Source organism: Rhizophagus irregularis, chromosome 1 (assembly GCF_026210795.1).
Source record: "Rhizophagus irregularis chromosome 1, complete sequence".
Classification (NCBI taxonomy): domain Eukaryota; kingdom Fungi; phylum Glomeromycota; class Glomeromycetes; order Glomerales; family Glomeraceae; genus Rhizophagus; species Rhizophagus irregularis.
The window spans coordinates 3,868,929-3,888,942 of NC_089429.1; the positions used below are offsets into that span (position 1 = coordinate 3,868,929).

The 20,014-nt window shown below is 31.5% G+C and overlaps 7 protein-coding genes across 7 annotated transcripts; all 7 read left to right on the forward strand.

Annotated features, from left to right (window-relative positions):
• Positions 1-361: 361 nt before the first annotated feature.
• On the forward strand, positions 362-2,128 carry OCT59_000780 (uncharacterized protein; the record flags this gene model as incomplete). The annotated part of the gene is made up of 5 exons (XM_066139101.1): positions 362-376; positions 461-705; positions 774-1,177; positions 1,338-1,461; positions 1,576-2,128. 5 exons carry the CDS (start codon positions 362-364, stop codon positions 2,126-2,128), a joined length of 1,341 nt encoding a protein of 446 aa, XP_065988536.1.
• Positions 2,129-8,083: 5,955 nt separating this feature from the next.
• OCT59_000781 (uncharacterized protein) lies at positions 8,084-9,169 on the forward strand (the record flags this gene model as incomplete). The annotated part of the gene is made up of 2 exons (XM_066139102.1): positions 8,084-8,779; positions 8,849-9,169. The coding sequence occupies 2 exons, from the start codon at positions 8,084-8,086 to the stop codon at positions 9,167-9,169; spliced, it is 1,017 nt and encodes a 338-aa protein (XP_065988537.1).
• A 62-nt stretch (positions 9,170-9,231) lies between these two features.
• OCT59_000782 (uncharacterized protein) lies at positions 9,232-10,027 on the forward strand (the record flags this gene model as incomplete). Its single annotated transcript, XM_066139103.1, has 3 exons — positions 9,232-9,381; positions 9,556-9,812; positions 9,886-10,027. 3 exons carry the CDS (start codon positions 9,232-9,234, stop codon positions 10,025-10,027), a joined length of 549 nt encoding a protein of 182 aa, XP_065988538.1.
• A 543-nt stretch (positions 10,028-10,570) lies between these two features.
• OCT59_000783 (uncharacterized protein) lies at positions 10,571-10,807 on the forward strand (the record flags this gene model as incomplete). Its single annotated transcript, XM_066139104.1, has 1 exon — positions 10,571-10,807. One exon carries the CDS (start codon positions 10,571-10,573, stop codon positions 10,805-10,807), a length of 237 nt encoding a protein of 78 aa, XP_065988539.1.
• A 153-nt stretch (positions 10,808-10,960) lies between these two features.
• On the forward strand, positions 10,961-11,855 carry OCT59_000784 (uncharacterized protein; the record flags this gene model as incomplete). Its single annotated transcript, XM_066139105.1, has 3 exons — positions 10,961-11,157; positions 11,236-11,431; positions 11,544-11,855. 3 exons carry the CDS (start codon positions 10,961-10,963, stop codon positions 11,853-11,855), a joined length of 705 nt encoding a protein of 234 aa, XP_065988540.1.
• A 569-nt stretch (positions 11,856-12,424) lies between these two features.
• OCT59_000785 (uncharacterized protein) lies at positions 12,425-13,000 on the forward strand (the record flags this gene model as incomplete). The annotated part of the gene is made up of 1 exon (XM_025311890.2): positions 12,425-13,000. One exon carries the CDS (start codon positions 12,425-12,427, stop codon positions 12,998-13,000), a length of 576 nt encoding a protein of 191 aa, XP_025167327.2.
• A 164-nt stretch (positions 13,001-13,164) lies between these two features.
• Positions 13,165-13,416, forward strand: OCT59_000786 (uncharacterized protein; the record flags this gene model as incomplete). Its single annotated transcript, XM_066139106.1, has 1 exon — positions 13,165-13,416. The coding sequence occupies one exon, from the start codon at positions 13,165-13,167 to the stop codon at positions 13,414-13,416; it is 252 nt and encodes an 83-aa protein (XP_065988541.1).
• Between the last annotated feature and the right edge of the window lie 6,598 nt (positions 13,417-20,014).

Sequence of the window (20,014 nt, forward strand, 5' to 3'; positions counted from 1 at the left end):
CACACAGACTTTTTTCATAGGGAGGGTGTTCTTCATTTCGAAAGAAAACTGTTTCTGGTTTATGTTCTTTGTGCTCCTTTTATGTCTTAGCAGGTTGGTGGGAACGCTTGCTGAATAAAAATTATACTCCTAGTGGCGAGAAAAATATTTTGGAGTTAAAGGAGTTAATAAAATTAGCTGTGAAAAAAGTGTTTGGATACGATCATTTGCGTGAAGGACAACTTGAGGCTATAGAGTCATATTTAAATGGCAAAGATACACTTGTATCAATCAAAACAGGAGGAGGAAAGACATTGTGTTATGTAATTTGCGCACTAATTTTTGAAGGAATAACAATAGTTATTAGCCCGTTAAAAGCTTGATGGAAGATCAGAAAGTAAGTAATCGTTTATCTCATTTATCAGTAGTTCGTTGCAAATTATTAAATTATTATTTACATAATTACATTTTATTTTAATAGCGAGAATTAATACAAATTGGTATACCATGTGCTTCAATTTATGCAAACACAATACAAGGTAGAAGCGAACAAGAGAAGATATTTGAAGAGATTGCCCTTGGTTTTACAAAAATATTATTCATCACTCCTAAGAAACTTTGCTTAAATAAAGAATTTCAAAATTTTATTAGTAATATGTATAGTAAAGCAAAAGTGCGTTTTGTGATTGATGAAGCTCATTGTATTCTAGATTATGGTAATTTTAGGTAAGTTACTTACGAAAATAGCTTGCTTAATTTAGTGATAATTAAATTTAATAATTCTTTTTTAATAGAGAATCGTGGAAAAATTTAGGACTATTGAAAAAAAATTGGCCTATAGTCCCTATTATGCTTTTAACTGCTACGTGCACATATAAAGACGCCCAAGATATCTGCACATCTCTTGAAATACCATCAGAAAATTTTGCTATGATTCGGGGTTCTTCTTTTGAACGCAAAAAAATAACTATAGAAGTTTATAAAAGAAGAGATAATCGTGAAATCTTTTCAAATGATCTTATAAGTTTAATTAAGAAGCATGAAAGAGGAAGAATTATTATTTATTGTGCAACACAATTAGGGTGTGATGATCTTTTTGCGACATTGCAACCACTATTACCAGATAAAAATTTGGGCGTGTATCATGGAGGAATAGGAGATGAGCAACGTCAAAGCATTATATCGCATTGGAAAGATGGTAAAATTCAAATAATGATTGGGACCAATGCATTTGGCATGGGTATCAATTCTTCCGATGTTTACCTAATGTACATTGTGTAGCTTCTTTAAATATGAGTAAGTAATTATGTTATAATTATTATTTTACACACCTTCTCATATTTTTTTTTTGTATATAGCAAATTTGATACAAGAAATTGGACGAGCAGGACGTGATGGTAATGAAGCCAGAAGTGTGATGTTTTATTCAATAAAGAAAGATCTAAGAACAAACTTTGGAATTTTGGCTGAAAATCGAGAAACGTGAGTTGCTTAAGTAAATTTTATCAAATACTATCTATTACAAATTTAAAAGTTGTACTATTTTACATAAATAAAGAGAGAATTAAAACTTTATTATTGTATATTTAAAACTAGTTGTTTTGATATACAAAATATGACTGATCAAGAACGTGAACGAAAACTTTACCTTGATATCAGTGTACACAAAATTCACGAAGTTCTTTTATTTTGCCGAAACCAATATGAATGCAGAAGTCAAATAATTAATCGTTATTATCTTTGGAATGGAGATAATGTTCCTTCTCCTTGTTTGAAATGTGATAATTGTAAAAATCGGATTAAAGAACAACCTACTTATGAAAATTGTGTAGAGGATATTCTTCATTTATTAGATACTGTTGAAGAAATGAATTATAGTAATAATTGTGAAATTACTGAAGATGATATAGTGGATGTTTTTTGTAAATCGAATACTAAGAAAATTCGAGAATTAGGCTTGACTGAGTTGCAAGTATATAAAAGCGGCCGAAAACCAAAATTTGGAAAACCAAAAGAATTGGCAGGCTATATGCTTGCAGATTTGATAGTACGTGGTTACGTAGAACAAAAAATCTCACTTTACTATTCTTGCAAATGTGAATCTCGACGAGCAGCCGAGGAAAATTTCGAGCCGGCTCGCGAAGCCTAGGTATATCGAGCCGAGCTGAGCCGCGGCTCGTAATAATTAGCTCGCTCATTCAAGCCGAGCTTTTGATAGCTCATTCGAAGCTGGCTCGCAGTTATGAGCTGGCCTCACGAGCTCCAGAACTTTTTTTCTTTATTATTGCCGGCATCACGTGATTTTTAATTTTGGCCGGAATTAAGTGATCGACATAGAAATTTCCTTTTTTGGAATCCTGTGCAACGTATTTCCCCATTTTTGATAAGAAATAAAATTGCCTTTTTTGGATTGTGTAACGTTACTCAGGTGTTCAAAAAAGGAAATTTCCGTGTCGATTACTTAATTCCGGCCAAAATTAAAAAAATTACGAGAAATATGCAGAATTTGATAAAAAGCTTAGGTCGGCTTCGAGCCAAGCCACCTTAAAAGCTACGGCTCGGCTCAAACTCGAGGTTGGCTCGACACGAGCCAAGCTCGAAAATTCTAATCGAGACGAGCCGGCTCGAATTTTAGCTCAGCTCGGCTCGAGCCGGAATCGTCGAGCTTTAACCAAATGCACAAACCTTGTCAATGAATGTGTTTATAATAGGACTCAAAGAAGGAGCAAGGGAGAGGGCTATTATAGATTCATGGTATTATTGGACGCGTAAAAAATAAAAAGAATACATAATAAATTTAAATAATACATAATAAATTTAAATTTAATAATTTATACAAAATATTTCTTTCTTCAGAATACATTAATTTTTTATTTAAAATTAAATATATACGAATAATTAAATAAATTTTGCAAATTGCAACGCTTTCAATAAAACATACTAGGGTATTACGAGTTTTTCTAATGAGTCGACGCCAGTAAACAGGGAGCCAATAAAAATCCTATTTGCCCATTCGCAAAATAAAAAGCCCATTCGCAACTTTATAGGAAGGTTTTTAAAAAAGGGCTGTAAATAATATGACTTTTTAAGTTTAAAAAGTATTTTCCTGGTTCGTGGCTTTCTAACCATATAAGTTTCATCCTTTCACATTAAGTATTACATAAGTTTACATTACACAGAAAATTAGTGTTATGATTTGCCATATTGATCGTAATAAATTATCACGTGATTTTCTATATCTTTAAGGCTTTAATTTAAAAATTAAGCAGTATTAAGAAAAATTTTTACAAATTTTCTTATTAAAAAAAGAACTTTTAAATTACTAATTAAACTTTAAAAACAATCTGTATGATTTAAATTTTAAAAAAAATACTTCTGCTTTTTAATTTTCGCATTTCTATATTTAACCAATTAAAATTCAGCTGATCGCTGATCACATGCATTAATAACACGTTATTGTTTATTTTTTGTTTATTTTTTCAAAAATATTTTTTTCTCTTCTTTTTTTTTAGAAAAAAAAAGACAATAAAAATGAATACCAAAATTATTTTAACATATAATAATAAAAATTAAATAAAAAACTTATTTTGATAATATATAATATATATATTTGTACCAAAATACTAATTATACAAAAAGTGATATGCACGTATATCAATTAACAATTACTTTCACTAATATCTCTCTGGAATTGTAATGGTGAATTTTAACAATATTACTATATGTACACCATTTTATGTTTTTATTTTTATATTAATATTATATATTAACATATATTAATTATATTTTTTTTTTTACTTTTATGTATTTTATTTAATTTTTTTAATATATTACTAACATTACTACTATCGTTTTATTACTTTTTTATATCTAACTAATATATTAATAATATTACTAACTTTTTATTATTTCTTTTTTATATTTAAAATAATGATAATATTACTAATTAAATTTCTTTTTTTTTACTAACCTTTTATTATTCCTTTTTTATATTTAAAATAATGATAATATTACTAATTAAATTTCTTTTTTTTTTGTTTATATTTTGCTAATATCATTTTTTTTACAAATAGTATATTATTTTATACTAGTTTTTTATTTATATTATTTATAAAAAAATATTTGTATATTTAATATTATTTAATAAAAATTTTATTGATTATAAATGCATTTTAAATTCTGTTTGCAAATATAAAATATACGATTTAATTGAATAATATATACTATTTATCAGTACAAAATATGCAGTTTAAACTGGAAAAAAGTACTGTTTATCAGTATAAAATATACGGTTTATCCTGGAAAAGTATACTGTTCGCAATATAAAATATAAAACAATATACTGTTTATTGGTATAAAATATACGGTTTTTCTACTATTTACAAGTATAAAACATACAGGTAAAACTGGAAAAATATACTGTATGCAAACCGTATATATGATACGGTGTGCAGAATACCGAATATATACAGTATGTGAAAATACTGTAATTATACGGTAATAATACTATATATAAATATACTGTTCGCAAAATACGAAAATACAGTATACTAACTGTATATATATTTTTTATAAGGTTGGTATCTGATTGAGACAATCAGTTACTAATCAGGCACAAATCGGATACCTGATTGATGACTGATTTGACATCTTTTGACCTGTAAAAGTTCATGATTATTGAGTAAATGTTGAATTAAGCTTTCTACTTGAATGTGTCATAGTTCTTTATTTGTTAGTGTATCTGGTTCATTATTCTTTTTTTTAAAACCAGCAGCAAAGACATATCCATTATAATATTTCATTATGTGTTACTCAAAGTTATAATAACGTATATATTGTTTTTTTACTATTAATAGCACATAATAAAAAGTAAGCAAAATTGATAATAAAAAAAACACATAAATAAATTTTTAAAACAATTAAACTTACATAAATTTTTTTGAATATTTTTGCTTGCATCAGTTGCATGTTTGAGATCTGCATAATAAATTTCTGAGATGATAGAAATATTAGCCAATGTTTTATTAGAATCTAAATCTTTATCAATATAGACTTCAAGTAAAATGTTAGATTCTTCCAATATTAGGGTAATTTGTTCCAGAAGTGCAATTAAGATAGCATGTTCCATTTGGCAAGAACTAGCATCAAAATTACCCTCTTATATTACAACTTTTTCATCAGAAGTTCTATCTTTTCCTTTTTTGGTAGTAATACAAGATTTTTCTACTGCATCAGGAAATTTTATAGCGCGAAAAATTGTGTAAATTTACGATTTTGTAAGTTTACAAAAGTTTATGGCATAATATTTCAAAAAATTTCAAAATATTACATAAGTTTACAATTTCGTAAGATTTATGTGATATTACGGTTAAAATATTACACAAGTTTTCAATATCGTAAAATTTACGCAATATTACGGTCAAAATATTTTGAAAATTTACGAAACTGTAAACCTGCGTAATATTACAGTTAAAATATTTTGAAAATTTACAAAACTGTAAATCTGCGTAATATTACAGTTAAAATATTTCAAAAATTTACGAGATTGTAAACCTGCGTAATATTACTATTTGATCGTTAAAGCTGCGTAAGCAGTAGAACGTATACAAGGGCATGTGATACTATTGAATAATCAAAAATAATATAAACACCTTTTTTTTATATAAACACCTTTTTTTTTAAGTTTGGGAAAGCAAATTTATTTTTATTTACAAATTTTTTATTATTTACAATTTTTATGTTAAAAATTAAAGTAAATTCTAATTTTTATTATAACTTAATAAAAAAAATACACATTTGATACTTGTTCGCTACTATTTTATAAAATAGTACCCAGGCTGTATGGCATGGACGTCAGTATTAGTCACAGCCCAAAAAAAATGTGAGTCTCCAGCCGATATTTGGTATGGACTGGGTCTAGCTACTCACTTAATAAATAATAAAAAAATAAAAATAATTATCTTCTTCTATGATACGTAGGTAAGTTTCTCCTTGCCCTACGATCATTACACGTAACTAAAATTAATCAAATTTATCAAATTTAAAACATGAACGTAAATATTAATTATAAATTTTAGTAGTGTTTTAAGACATATTAATATATTAATATGTCTTAGGACACTACTTGTTCAAGACTAATATGTCCTAGGATATTATAATCTAATAATTAATATGTCTTAAGACATTATAATCTATTAATTAATGTCCTAGGACGTTATAATCTATTAATTAATATGTCCTAGGATATTATAATACACATATTAATATATCCTAAAGATGGGGTCTATTTCCTCTCTCTGTGACCTGTTGGTTAGTAAATATGGATGAGGTGCGCGCCTATTTGGTTGCCTTTCTAGATGCCAAAATATGGTAAAAAAATATCATGTCAGGTGGCGCAATAGATCTGCGATTAATTTCTGGCTGATCTTTAGAACACATGATCTGATAGATCCAAGTTGGCGTCATGGTAGCGATCTGATAGTATCATGGAACTGTCATGGAACTGATGTAGAACTGGTGGGGAACTAATAGGAAGCCAGAGAGTTTCTATTTGTTCGCCAGTTTTATGCCAGCTTGGGTGCTGAATTATTATATCCAAAAATCTGGCCGAAGTTATGGAATAGTGCTGGCCGAAATTAATTGAAATTTACTGTGCCAAAAATTTTGGGTAACAGGCTAGTTGCAAGCTTATTGCGGGCTAGTTGTGGGCTCTTCCCCGTTTAGGGATGGTTAGGTCGATCCTGGTCCGGTCCTGGTCCTAGGACCTATAAGTCCTATTGAACGGACCTGCGGACCAGGTCCTGTTAGGACCAGTCCTGGACCTCCTGGTCCTGACTAAGTTATTTATAGATTTTATGAATTTTAGTAATAATTAAATATAAAAAAAGTGAGTTGCGATATCGGGATTCACTTTTTTATATTGATTTTATATAAAAAAAGTGAGTTGCGGTATCGGGATTCACTTTTTTATATTGATTTTATATAAAAAAAGTGAGTTGCGGTATCGGGATTCACTTTTTTATATTGATTTTATATAAAAAAAAGTGAGTTGCGGTATCGGGATTCACTTTTTTATATTGATTTTATATAAAAAAAGTGAGTTGCGGTATCGCGATTCACTTTTTTATATTGATTTTATATAAAAAAAGTGAGTTGCGGTATCACGATTCACTTTTTTATATTGATTTTAATATAAAAATGTGAATCGCAATATCGCAACTCATTTTTTATATGATTTTAATAATATAAAAATTGTATTGCAATATTGCAGTGCACTTTTTTATGATTTATAATTACTTAAAATCAAATTTACAGCAAATTATACATATATAATTTAAACATATAGATCTCTTATAACCTTATTGGCTAGGACTTTTTAGGACCTGGTCTGCTTCTGGTTCAAAATTTGGACCTAAAGATCTGCAGACCAGGTCCTAGAACCAGGTCTTTAGGTCCAGAACCTAGGACTTTACCATCCCTATTCCTGTTACCTTGCCGTCATATTCAAGGCAGTGGTTTGGAGATACCCATTTGATTGCCGGATGAGACACAAAGTGCCGAATTTGCAATCCATCTATTTGCTAAAGATGTACCGCAATCCATTCACTCACTTTTTGATTGCCGGTGAGGCACGAAGTGCCAATGTTATGCCATTCTTGCAATCCCGCCTTCTATGACCTTTTTGATTACCGAGGATGAGGCACGAAATGCTGAATTAATTCAGGCTATATGGCTTTCATACCCTTTTTTCGTGTATTCTTCTGAACCTTTTTGCCTTCCCAATCTTTTTCCTGCCTATCACCTGGTGACCCACTCGAGCATAACTTCTTTTTTCTTTCCTATATATAATTCTGCTTGAGTGGGTCACCATTTTTTCGCTTGTTTTTAGCTTCTAGACCCTATTCCTGTATAGTTACTACTCTGGGATACTTTAGAATACTACCACATCAACCACTTTGGAGTACTACCACATCAATCACTTTGGGGTACTACTACTGATCCAATGTTTTGCTAGCAAGCATATTTTCTCAAAATTATATAAAATTTTTATTTTGAACTTTGCTAGTTTCTCTGTTAGTTTATACTAGTTTCTTGTATATACACCATGCTTCTTGTACAAAAAAATGCCAGGCCTGGCCCTAAAACAATAAATGAAGCAATCAGGCTCTTCTCTGGTTTAGTGGACCTTGACTATGAGCCTAGTTATAATGATCATATATACTTTCAATATTTGTCTAATAATAAAAATGATATTTCTCTTCTAGGAGCCTATCATCCTGAAGAGATTTATTCAAAATATATTATTCGGGTAGCAGGAAAGGGTTTTATGATAGTTAATCATCCATCTAAAGTTTATGGGTTACCCGATACCCATGAGTGTATTGATGGAAATTTGCCTCTCCACCTGGTTCTGGATATTGATGTGAGGCAAAAGCCTGATCTTATAAACCCTGAACTTCCTTCTTTAAATAAATATAAAATTTCTCACGAAGATTTATTATACAGGATCTTAATTGCCTGTATTAGTATTTTATATTCTGATTTAAAACATTTTGCAATATTAAATGCTTTTACCTTAGCCAGTTCGTCTAATTCTAATAAATGTAGCTGGCATATCATGTATCCCCATGCTCGTTTTATTGATTATAGAGACCTTGGGGGTTTTGTAGAAAAGGTCGCTAATAAGATCAGAAAGCCATATTCGGAATTTATTGATATAGGACTTTATAAATCCTGCTTCAGCCTTCGACTTCTTGGATCAGCAAAAGAAAATAGAGTTAAAAGACCTGCAATATTTTCAGTTAAGAACGGGTATTGTGAGCTAGAAGATTATTTGGTTCAATATAAATCTGATTATTCTGAAATCTAGCCACGAACCTTTTCTCCTGAAAAGCCAGAAAAAGAGGAGTTTCAACTTATCGAAGATGAAACCACCTTAGCTGGTTTAGTTACCGCAAAATATGAATGGCTTGAGGTTGGTAACATTAAGAAGGGATTTGTTAACTTCCAAGCAAAGTCATATAAAGCATATCCTATTTGCAATATCAAACATGAGAAAGATCAGTTATATGGCTTTCTTCAAAATAACGACTGTTTTGTATTTAAATGCTATCGACAAAAGCAATATAAACCAGGTCATAAAGGATTGGTATTCGGGGAAGCAACTAAATTTTCTGCAAAGCCTAAGTGAGGAATAGTTGAAAGAATAGGCGATGCTATATCCAATCCGCGCCCCTTATAGAATTATCAGAAATGATGATTAATGTAGAAAAATTAAAGGATGTTCCAGAAGTATATTCTGATTTCTTGGGTATTGAGAAAACAACAACGCTTATTCGTTCTCCTCCGGGAACATGGAAAACCATTGCATTAAGAGAGATTATTATGGCATTGAAAGATAAAGTACATGATATTTCTTCTTTACCATGCTATATCTGGATCTCTTACCGAAAGTCTTTTAGTAATGAATCAAAATCCAAACTTAATGAGTTAAAAGCATCTGGCTTCTGAATTTGCAACTACCAAAATATGCAAGGAGACTTATCTATAAATGAGTGGGATATTATCATAGTATAGGTTGAGAGCCTCTTTCGTGTCAAATTCACAGACCGTTCATTTGTAGCTATTCTTGATGAAGCTAATGCCATTATGCGCCAAATGTCTAGCGGTACAAATGCACGGGAATCTAAAAATGCAATGCGTGATGTCTTAAGATTTGCAAGACATATTTTGGCCATAGATGCCTTCGCAAATATCTCAACATTAACTTTTTTCCAGATGTATCGTGGTGAAAATATTTGGATAGTCGATAATAAGTATCAGCCTCATATAAGGTGAGACAGTTGAATTTATTTATGATCCAAATAGTGGAGCAGAAGCCATGCGAATAGGATATGACCTTTTAAGGCAGGGTAAACGTGTGGCATTTGTATCTACTGGAGCAGTGATGGCTAGAGCGTTAGTAGAAAAAGCATCTAAGTCATCTAAACCTGATAATTCGCTTATTAGAGCCTGTGCATATTATGGGGATATGGATAAGAAACGGTGACAAAAAGACTTTTCTGATATTAATGTCGCTTGGAGCGAGCTTAACTGTATAGCTTATACAAATACAGTGGAGGCGGGAATATCATTCAAGGTTACAAGTCACTTCGATATAGTTATAGCTATTACAAATATCGCCACTCCAGTTCATGTTGAGGCTCTTGCAGGACCGGGAAAACTTATAATAAAGGTCACCAGACAATAGTAAAATGATGGTTTTGCCCAAATTAATAAAAATTTTTCTTAAGTAATTAAACTAAAAATCTAATAAATCATACAGAAATGTCTGAAAAATAAAATGAATTATAAATTATTCTTTTAATATCAATATTAACTGAGATTATTAAATTTTCCAAAAAAAATTTTATAATAACGCGAACCACTTTTTAAAAAATTTACTAATTATGCGAACCACCTTTTTGTGTTACACAGAATATATGAAAATCTAAATTGAGTGTATAAATCATGCATTTAACTCTAAACTTAAACAGATAAGTTTAATCCACACATTTTGGCTTCATTAAAAATTGTATATATAAAAAATTCAATGGATTTTACTAGTGTGCCGGGTACTACAGTGACCTCCATTATAGGTTTTCCTGGTTCTGCTCTTGCACAAATGCTTTATCAAATTCGTGACTGTTCTCGTCTTATTGTTTCCCTATTCTATCAGAAAAATTCTAATGAGCTTTTTCGCCCACCAGGTCATGAAAATATTCGGGCAGAACTTGCTAGTGCTCGGCCTAATAACTTACCTATAGCAATAAAGGGTCATCGTGAATAGGATAACAATATCGTTTCTTATAAAATTGATGAATCTCTGGCTGCAATAATATTTATTGAAGTCAAGCACCAGAAACGCCTTTCCACAAAATACTTTATTGAGAAGGTTTGTAGTCTTATAGCCAGTACCAGTGCTTCTCTTCAGCTAATAAAAATGGATGAGAGCCAAGGTGTTATAGGAAATCGTAAAAAAGTCCACAATGAGGTTAGGGTTGAAGCATTAGTTATCAAGGAAACAGATTTTGATGCGGTTGCTACTTCTCAGAATCTTGATCCTAAAGAAGCTGAAAATCTTAAGTTTGACCAAGAACGCTCTATCCCAGATACTATGGCACTTAAACGTTTTTATATGTGAAATATTTATGGTAAAGATATGGATGATAAGATTTGGGATAATCTTTGCAATAAAAAGTTTGTAAAACATTTCAGTCCACCTGAACCTCAGAAACATTTCTTGCGGTTATCTCACTTTCGAAAGCAAGGCTATAATGAGGAAAATGCAATGAAAGAGTTAAAGGCCAAAGATATTGCACAATGGGAAGATACCTATTATAAAACTGGATATAATTTTGAGAAATCAGTAGCGGAGGACTTGCACAAATCATATTCAGCTAATCATTGGAAAGTTATAAAGGAACTCTTTTAAATACTAGGCTTTACCGGCATAGATGATAAGCGTATTCTTTCCAGTAATATAATATCAGAAACGTTCATACAATCCTGCAAGAGGTTTATAGAAGTTCTGGATCAATCCCTATTACTCTTCGTTCAGATTCAAGTCTCGTGCTAAGGTAACATCGGATCTTAATTCAGCTATAAGGGTAATTAATGCAATTGCTGGAAATTGGTGTGGCTATACTGTAAAGATAAATAGGAAAAAAATAGGGTCTAAAGAAAAACAGGTTTGGGAACGTTCATATCAAATTAATCAGCAACCATATAATGGTCTTGGTTTTAGAGATAAAGGGGCTCCAGAACTTTCACCATATAGGTCAAAAACAGATAACGATATTCAGGAACTCTTTGATTCTATAGGGCAGGACAAATAATACTTTAGTCCAAATCATTATTCAGCTAAGTCTTGACCATATTAGATTCTGTTTTAGTTTTTTTAATTTTGCGCTAGGCACAGTCATAAATTCCGCTATGTGAACTACAGATTCCAGTATCAGAATAGGTTCCCTTTTACAAATAGGGCATATTATTCTAAGAAGGGTATTATAATGTCTGGCACATCTTAAATCACTCATGCACCCTTTCCCACAGATTGAACCATCTCTCTTGATGTATTGGCAGATAAAATGACCCATACGAGGTAATTTTGATATTAATAATCTCAAAACTTCGCTTTTACTTTTATTATAGATATTTAAAAATGTGTTGCATATCTTTCATGGCCAAATCTAGTCCCTTTAGGACCGTGTGAGTTATATTATTATTTTTCTTATCCTTCGACCTGAGAACATCCCTTCTATTATTTTTTTACCGATCATGAGTGAGGGCTGGTATTTACAAAGTAAATCTATTATTGGGATATTTTTTTCGAATTGAACTTTTTTGTACGTAATATAAAATTAGTACGTTTTAATATTCTTGACTATAGTGTCATAAAAACAATATGGCAAAAGTAGCTACAGATTTCATGAAACGCCATAAATGGACCTCTGAAACTCCATCATCCGAACTAGCCAAATACACAAAGGAAATTAACAAAAGTTTGAAGGATGATCGCAAGGTAAGATTCAATGCCAAAACACATATTCGACAATTAGGGCTTATTAAGGAACAAGTAGAAGATCTCATTCCTATTCGACCTACTGGAAAGCATGAAAAAGGCAGGGATATTGTTGATAAAATTGCTCAAGAAATTGTGAACAATGACTTTCCACTGGAGAAAATAAAAGAAATTTCAAATGATCTGGCCGGTTATGCACCTAATCCAGTCGCAGGAAGTTCTCGGCTCACTTTATTGCAAAAAAAGTTACGCGATCATGAAGCTGATCATTCCAAAAAAAAAGTGACCAAAATTCCACACATTACTACAGAATCGAATAAAATTCAAGCACACTGGCATATATTTGATGAAGATGAGGGCTTTGAATGTCCTGAACACTACTACTTAGAAAAGGTTCAGGAAAGACTTGAAAATGTGATATTTCCTCGTCTTCTTCTAAGAAAAATCTGGTTGATATAATGATAATGTTGTCTATGCGACCGGCAGATGTTGCTGGTCTTTCTATTGATCAATATGATATATCAGACGAGATGTGGTATAAATCCAATTATAGTTGGTATTGTACTGATTACTCCAAAATTAAGCGTGAAACAGGATCAGGAGAACCCTGACCTTTTCTCTCAATGGAAAAAGATCCAATACGAGCAAAAGAGTTGCTCACCTGGATTCAGAACGCAATATCGGAAAAATTCACTTTCTTACAAAAAAATCGTAGTGGTATAGTTAACGTAAATCCAATTAATACCACTATAGCTGAGCATGGAATTACTTCACGTAAATTAAGGGTAATAGGTGTGGACCACGCTAGCAGGATCCATGGGGTAGGAATGATTCTTATCGTCAATATTTGTGAAAATTGGCTTGCAGACAGGTAGTAGGCAGAGTTGTATCAGTAGAACACTACGGCATAATGAACGACTCACCTTCTTGCAATTATTCAAAGGGGTCAGGGAATCAGGCAAAGATAAAAGAAAAAATGGATTAATCTTATTGATATACTGTAATGGTGATAATGTTCTGGCTGATTATATGAGGCCATTTCCTCCAAATATATTATCCTTATAAATGCCAGTCCGCAGTGATAGAGGTTTATTTTTTATATTTGGATATTATATATGCCATAATAAAAATGGTATTCGTGAATTGTATAATCGAAGAAAATAGTCACACCCAGGCATCAATTGATACGAGCGCTAATGTAAATTTCATTAGCCAAAAACATATTAGTGAATTAGGAATTACATATTATAGTGAAAGCAATAGCATTGCAACTCCGGATGTATCCTATTCACTGGTCAAAAACCAATATATCGGGTAGCAGATATGTATCAGATATGTACCCGATATGTGTAGTATTAATGCTGAAAATCGGGTACCCGATATGTGTAAGATATATGTAAATATATATATCATATACATATCGGGTACCGATATGTATATGATATGTAAATGATATGTAGACGATATATATATTTACACATATCTTTAGAGCTTTTCACTGGATTATCCTATGAATAATTTAGGATAACCCATTGGGAAATTTGAAGATCCGAATATCCTGTCAAATTAGGATAACGGGTAATCCGAGTAATCATCCTAGGATAATCCAAATTATCCTAGGATATTGTTTCTAACAATCGGAACGTAATTACGTAAGTACGTAACACCATTTTTTTTACTTTTTTTTCGTTGTCAGATTGTCAGAAGCCTTCAAACTGGAAATGTGTCACTCACGTTAGCAAACGAAATCAAAAAATATAAAACAGATGCTCTTATCGAATTTTTACAGAGAGAAGAGGACTTGGAGCTTGATGACTTGAAAGTTATTCGCGAAGAAAAAGTTAATGGGCGTGACTTTCTCAAGTTAACCGAAGAAAAACTTGAGCGGACAATGGAATGAAACTGGGAGGACTACATCGAGGCTTGCAGACTTCATTAAGGAGTGTAAGGAGAAAGAAGCGCTCATTTTCCTCGTATAAGACTCAGAAAGACTTAAAAGAGGTATTAGCAAAGTATGGGATTGATGGTAATGGGATAGGTGCAATCCGTCAATTTCCACCAAGTGAGTCCTATCTTCTCAGTTTATTATTTACAAACTATTACGTGAGTTGATGGGCTAATTTTAATGTTCCACTTTCTAGAAACATATACACTCGAAGACGATGATGAGGAATTGAAACAATGTATAAGGGAAATAAAATGCAGGTTGGGAAATATGGGGACTATTCTTGCCGATAGCAATGAAGCCATGCGGTGCGAATATATTTCGGTCATTCTTCAGCTTGATACATGTATCTTTCATTATGAGTTTGCCGTTTTCTTACTAATCCCTATAATTAAATTGAGTTGGAAAAATAAATTGATAATATACTAAACCAATTGAATTTCATTTTTACACTTACAACTTCGTACAAATTGAGTAAGATATCTTGAAATATTACCCATGAAGTATCAGGTCTTCGCTATATATTGTCAAGAGAATAACAAAAAAAGAGATTACTTTGGCTCCCCAGTTAGAAATTGTTGGTGAAGAAAATACCGGTCGAGTCGATTATACAATCAAGGCCCTTGAGGAACTTATTTGCATCACGGAAGGGATATTATATCAAGTGGTCATTAGCTTTGCTCAGAATCACGGGTGATGCATTCGGAGATGACTTCGATTATATCTATGGAATCGTTACAACAGCTACGGATTGGTATTTCATCCTTTACGCTTTGGACGGAATATATTGTACAAGTAAAAATTCTCTTAATATCTGATTTACCGAGTCTGCTTTGAAAGAGAATTCGGAGGATGAAAAAGAATTGTGTAAAAATGTGAAGCGAGTGATAGAAGTTATTGTTGGGTTATTGAAGGATAGGGTAGATGTTGAGAAGGAGCCGGCGATGAAGAAACAACAAGTTCAAGAGTATTTTGAAAACAAATAATTATGCATATTAGATAGAAATTTCATGTATAGGGTTGCGTCCTGTAATTTATTTTTGAAGTGCTTTATTAATAATTTATCATTGTAATAAAATAATAAAAAATTTATTTTTCATTTATAGAACGATCACAATAATTCTTTATTTAGTAAAATAATTTGGCAAAAGCAAACATGTAAGGAGTGGTGGAGCAAATATAAATTCTAATTAATTAATACGAGTACATATAGTGAAATAAACTCTAGTAAAATTGTCACATATTATTATTATTATTATTATTAAACATTTCACCTACTCCAACTAAATTGCCGTTTCTTTTCAAAAAAATTAAAGCTTCAAATAAATCCGCCTTCATACTTGTCCTTTTTGAGGACATTATCAATCCAGCATCGCTAAAGACCCTTTCGCTTGCCCCAATGTTGCTTAGATAGATAAATACTTTCGTGCCAATTGTGCTAAGACTGGAAATTGACTCTTATTTACGTCCCACCATTTTAAAGGATCTTGATCATTTTTGATTTGTGCCATTACTAAATATCGTTCAACTTCATTATCTTCAGTCTGAAGATCATGAGATTCATCATCTGAGAACAAGCTTCTTTTATAAACTCGTGTTGAAGTTTTTCTTTTTTTTGGTTTTGGCTCACATTCCTCTAGTTGAATATTAGTATTCTTTGCTAATTCATAAATTTCGTGGAGATTAGCTTTTGCTAATACCTTTTGTTCATTGTTTGCAAATGCTGTTTTTTTTTTACGTGGATCCAAAAGTGCTGCAATAAGTGCTTCCTTTTCAATTACCTCAAAATAATTTTCAAGTGCCTTATAAAGATTTGATTTAATACCATCCAAAAGCCCGAAGGTATTAGTAGGAGTATTTATTTTGATTTTTCGTCTGGCATCGGGTTCATCATCTTCATCAACTTCTTCAAATTGATGATTTTCAAACGCATTATCATTTGTTTCCAAATCTAAATTAGAGTTTATTGTTAGACTAAACATAGTTTTGAGTTTAATGATACCTGGATATATGTAACTCATTGTAGCATATTTCGTCCCTTCCAATCTTTCTGTTAACTCAGCAAAGGGACCCAAAATTTCAAGCAAATCTCTTATAATTTCCCATTCATCATTAGTAAGGTTAACTTTATTTAACCTTTTCGCGTCCTCTTTAGCATTATTGTCTTTGCATGCATTTAATGATGAAATAACAATATCAATATAAGGTTTTAAAGTAATTAACCTTTCCCATGCTATATATGTACTTGACCAACGTGTTTCAACATCGGTTATTGCCCTATAAAAAATTCCATGTAAATCACTCCCTTCTTCAACATTGTCTGAAATTTTTTTTTGCGCATTTAAAAGACGCTCATTTTGCTTTGGTGAAGTAAAAAAATTAATTAATCTTTTTGCACGTGCAATTAGAATTTCAGCAGTAAGTAATCCCTTCCCAACTACCAATTGGATTGTGTGTGCAGTGCATGATAATCTATGTAACCAAACTATTTGATTAAGACACTTTTTCATGTTAGATGCGTTATCTGTAGTACAAAAAAAACCTTATTTTGCAATTCCCATTGAGTAATAATTTTCTCTAACGCATGTTGAATAGCTTCTCCGGTATGTGGATAGGGCATATATTGAATAGCTAAAGTAATTTCTCTCATTTCAAAATCGGGTGTAATAAAGTGACATGTAACTCCAAGAAAGCCCTGCTTACTACGTGAAGTCCAAAGGTCACAAGTAAGTGAAACTAAAGCTGCATTTTCATGGATATACTGCTTAAGCTTATTTTTTGAAAATTCATACGCTTCAAATATTATTTTTCGAAATTCTTTATCACTTGGAAGTTCAAAATTTTCACTTAAAGCATTAATAAATTGACGAAAAAAAGGAGATTTTAAAAGATAAAGAGGTTGAAAATCCAGAATGAGCCATTCAAAAAGAAGAGTTTCCAAATATTTTTGCCGATCTGGTGTCATTTGTGGATGTGAATCTGATGAAATAGTATAACGATCAATTTTTACTTGTTTTAAAGATGGTGTAATAGTTGCTGAAGGTTTAGAATGTTCATAAATTTTGTGTTTTCGATTAAGGTGGCTAATAATATTACCAGTAGGACTGGAAGTTTCAATTTTTGAAGTACAGTTTTCACCGTTATCTAATTTTTGATTACATTCAAAAATAAATTTATTTGGATTTGATGGATGATTTTTTCGCTCACCCCAATTATATACCCAACTGCGAAATTTTGATCCTCCTTTATTTTTAGCTTGAAAATCTAAATCATGTTCTTCTTTATTAAGAAGTTTATCAAACGCATTTTTTGTATATTCTTCTATATTAGTATTATCTAAAGGTGATGTTACGGGCGTATGATTTTCTATATCAATTATATCAATATAGTTATCTTCAGATTGTACATGTGTTTCTAAAGTTCTTTCAGTTGACATATTTAGATTAAACTTTAAAATATTCTTTGTTCTATAAATTCTTTGAATAAAAAAAAAAACGTTTTTTTAAAAGTAGTACAAAATACCAAATATTTATATACAATTGCCAATTTGTGTATGACTATCAAATCAGTCAATCAGATTATATATATTAATCATTTTTCAGGATAATCTGGATAATCTGGATAATCTATAGAATTATTCATTCATAATTTCTTAAATCCGAATATCCGTATAAAATTAACCGGATATAAATTTGGATAATAGGATAATCCGGATAAATCCTAGGATTTTATCCGTTCAAGGAAAGCTCTACATATCTTACACATATCGGGTACCCGATTTTCAGCATTAATACTACACATATCGGGTACATATCTGATACATATCTGCTATCCGATATATTGGTTTTTGACTAGTGATTCCACATTAGGGAAGGTCAATCTGCATATCAGCTTTAATGATGGTGAAAAACATAAAAGCACACCCAGTGAATTCATAGTTGTTGGACCAGATTGGCCGGGACCTGATTTAATTTTAGGAGGGCCTTAGTTTCGAGAAAATGGTACAACTTTGAATATATGTAATTCAAAACTATTATTAGACGATAATTTGCGATTCCATTCAAAGTATGAACCCATGCAGAATAACGATTATCCGAAGTAGTGATCATCAATATGCGTAATTTTATTTTTTTGTTTAAAGATACAACATATAATACAGACTACAGTCAAACTTCGATATACCGATGCTTTCGGTATTGGGAAAAAGTATCGGTACATTGAAATATCGGGACATATATGTAATTAGTAGATTATAATGCAGGCCAAAATCTAACTCTAGCTTGCACTATACTTAATTCTAAGTCCAAAATTTCCAAAATTTCTTTAATATATTATGTATAATGTGAATATGATTATAGAAAAAAATCCAATTTCGGACATAATTAAGAAGGATGCTTAAATTTTAAAGTTACAATTTTTTAACTCAGGCCAAACTTATAGTGCCGGCCGGAATTAACACTAGTGTAACCAAAATTATTGGTACATCTTAATATACATTATTATAAAGGGACCAGGAGGTTGTATCGGTATACGTTACATCGCGAAATTATATAGTATAATATTGGTATAATGAGGTTTTTTTATTAGTGATAAACAGAACAACAAAAATTTATCAGTAAAAGCAATTATCGGTATATAGAGTATCGGTACTAAAGCTCTGAACGGGTCAGTTTGGTCTGGATTATAGACAGTTTGGATTAGAGCTGAAATCCGTAAGAACTGATGAACTGAAAAACTGGCAGTTCAGTTCAGTTTAATCCGATTTTTATAAAAATGCAAAAATCGAATAGCCGGCTATCTAGTGATCATATAAATTCAAGCCATATATCATTGGATTCGTCTCGACAAAATGCGTCGAATGGCGGTAAGATCATGTCTCTAGCATCAATAGATCACACGTTAACCCACGCTAAATGATTTATAAATAATTGGAATTAGCAAGCTATTTATCAGAGCTAGAGACATGATCTTAGCACCATTTGACACGTCTCAGTGAGACGAATCCAATGCATATAAATTCGTTCATGTACGACTACTGGATGGCGAACAATATCAAGTTTCGCATTTTTTTTAAAATTTTTGAGCGTTAAAAATTAAAAATTCTGATACATGAATTTATTCGTCGTCCAATGGTCGTACAAATATGAATTAGGACTCATTGGATTCGTCTCAACGAGACGAGTCGAATGGTGGTAAAATCATGTCTCTAGCATCAATACATCACACATTAACCCACGCTAAATGATTTATAAATAATTGGAATTAGCAAGCTATCTATCAATGCTAGAGACGTGATCTTACCACCATTCGACTCGTCTCATTGAGACGAATCCAATGAGTCCTAATTCATATTTGTATGACCATTGGACGACGAATAAATTCATGTATCAGAATTTTTAATTTTTAACGCTCAAAAATTTTTAAAAAATGCGAAACTTGATATTATTTGCCATCCAGTGGTCGTATACGAACGAATTTATATTCATTAGATTCGTCTCACTGAGACGCGTCGAATGGTGCTAAGATCA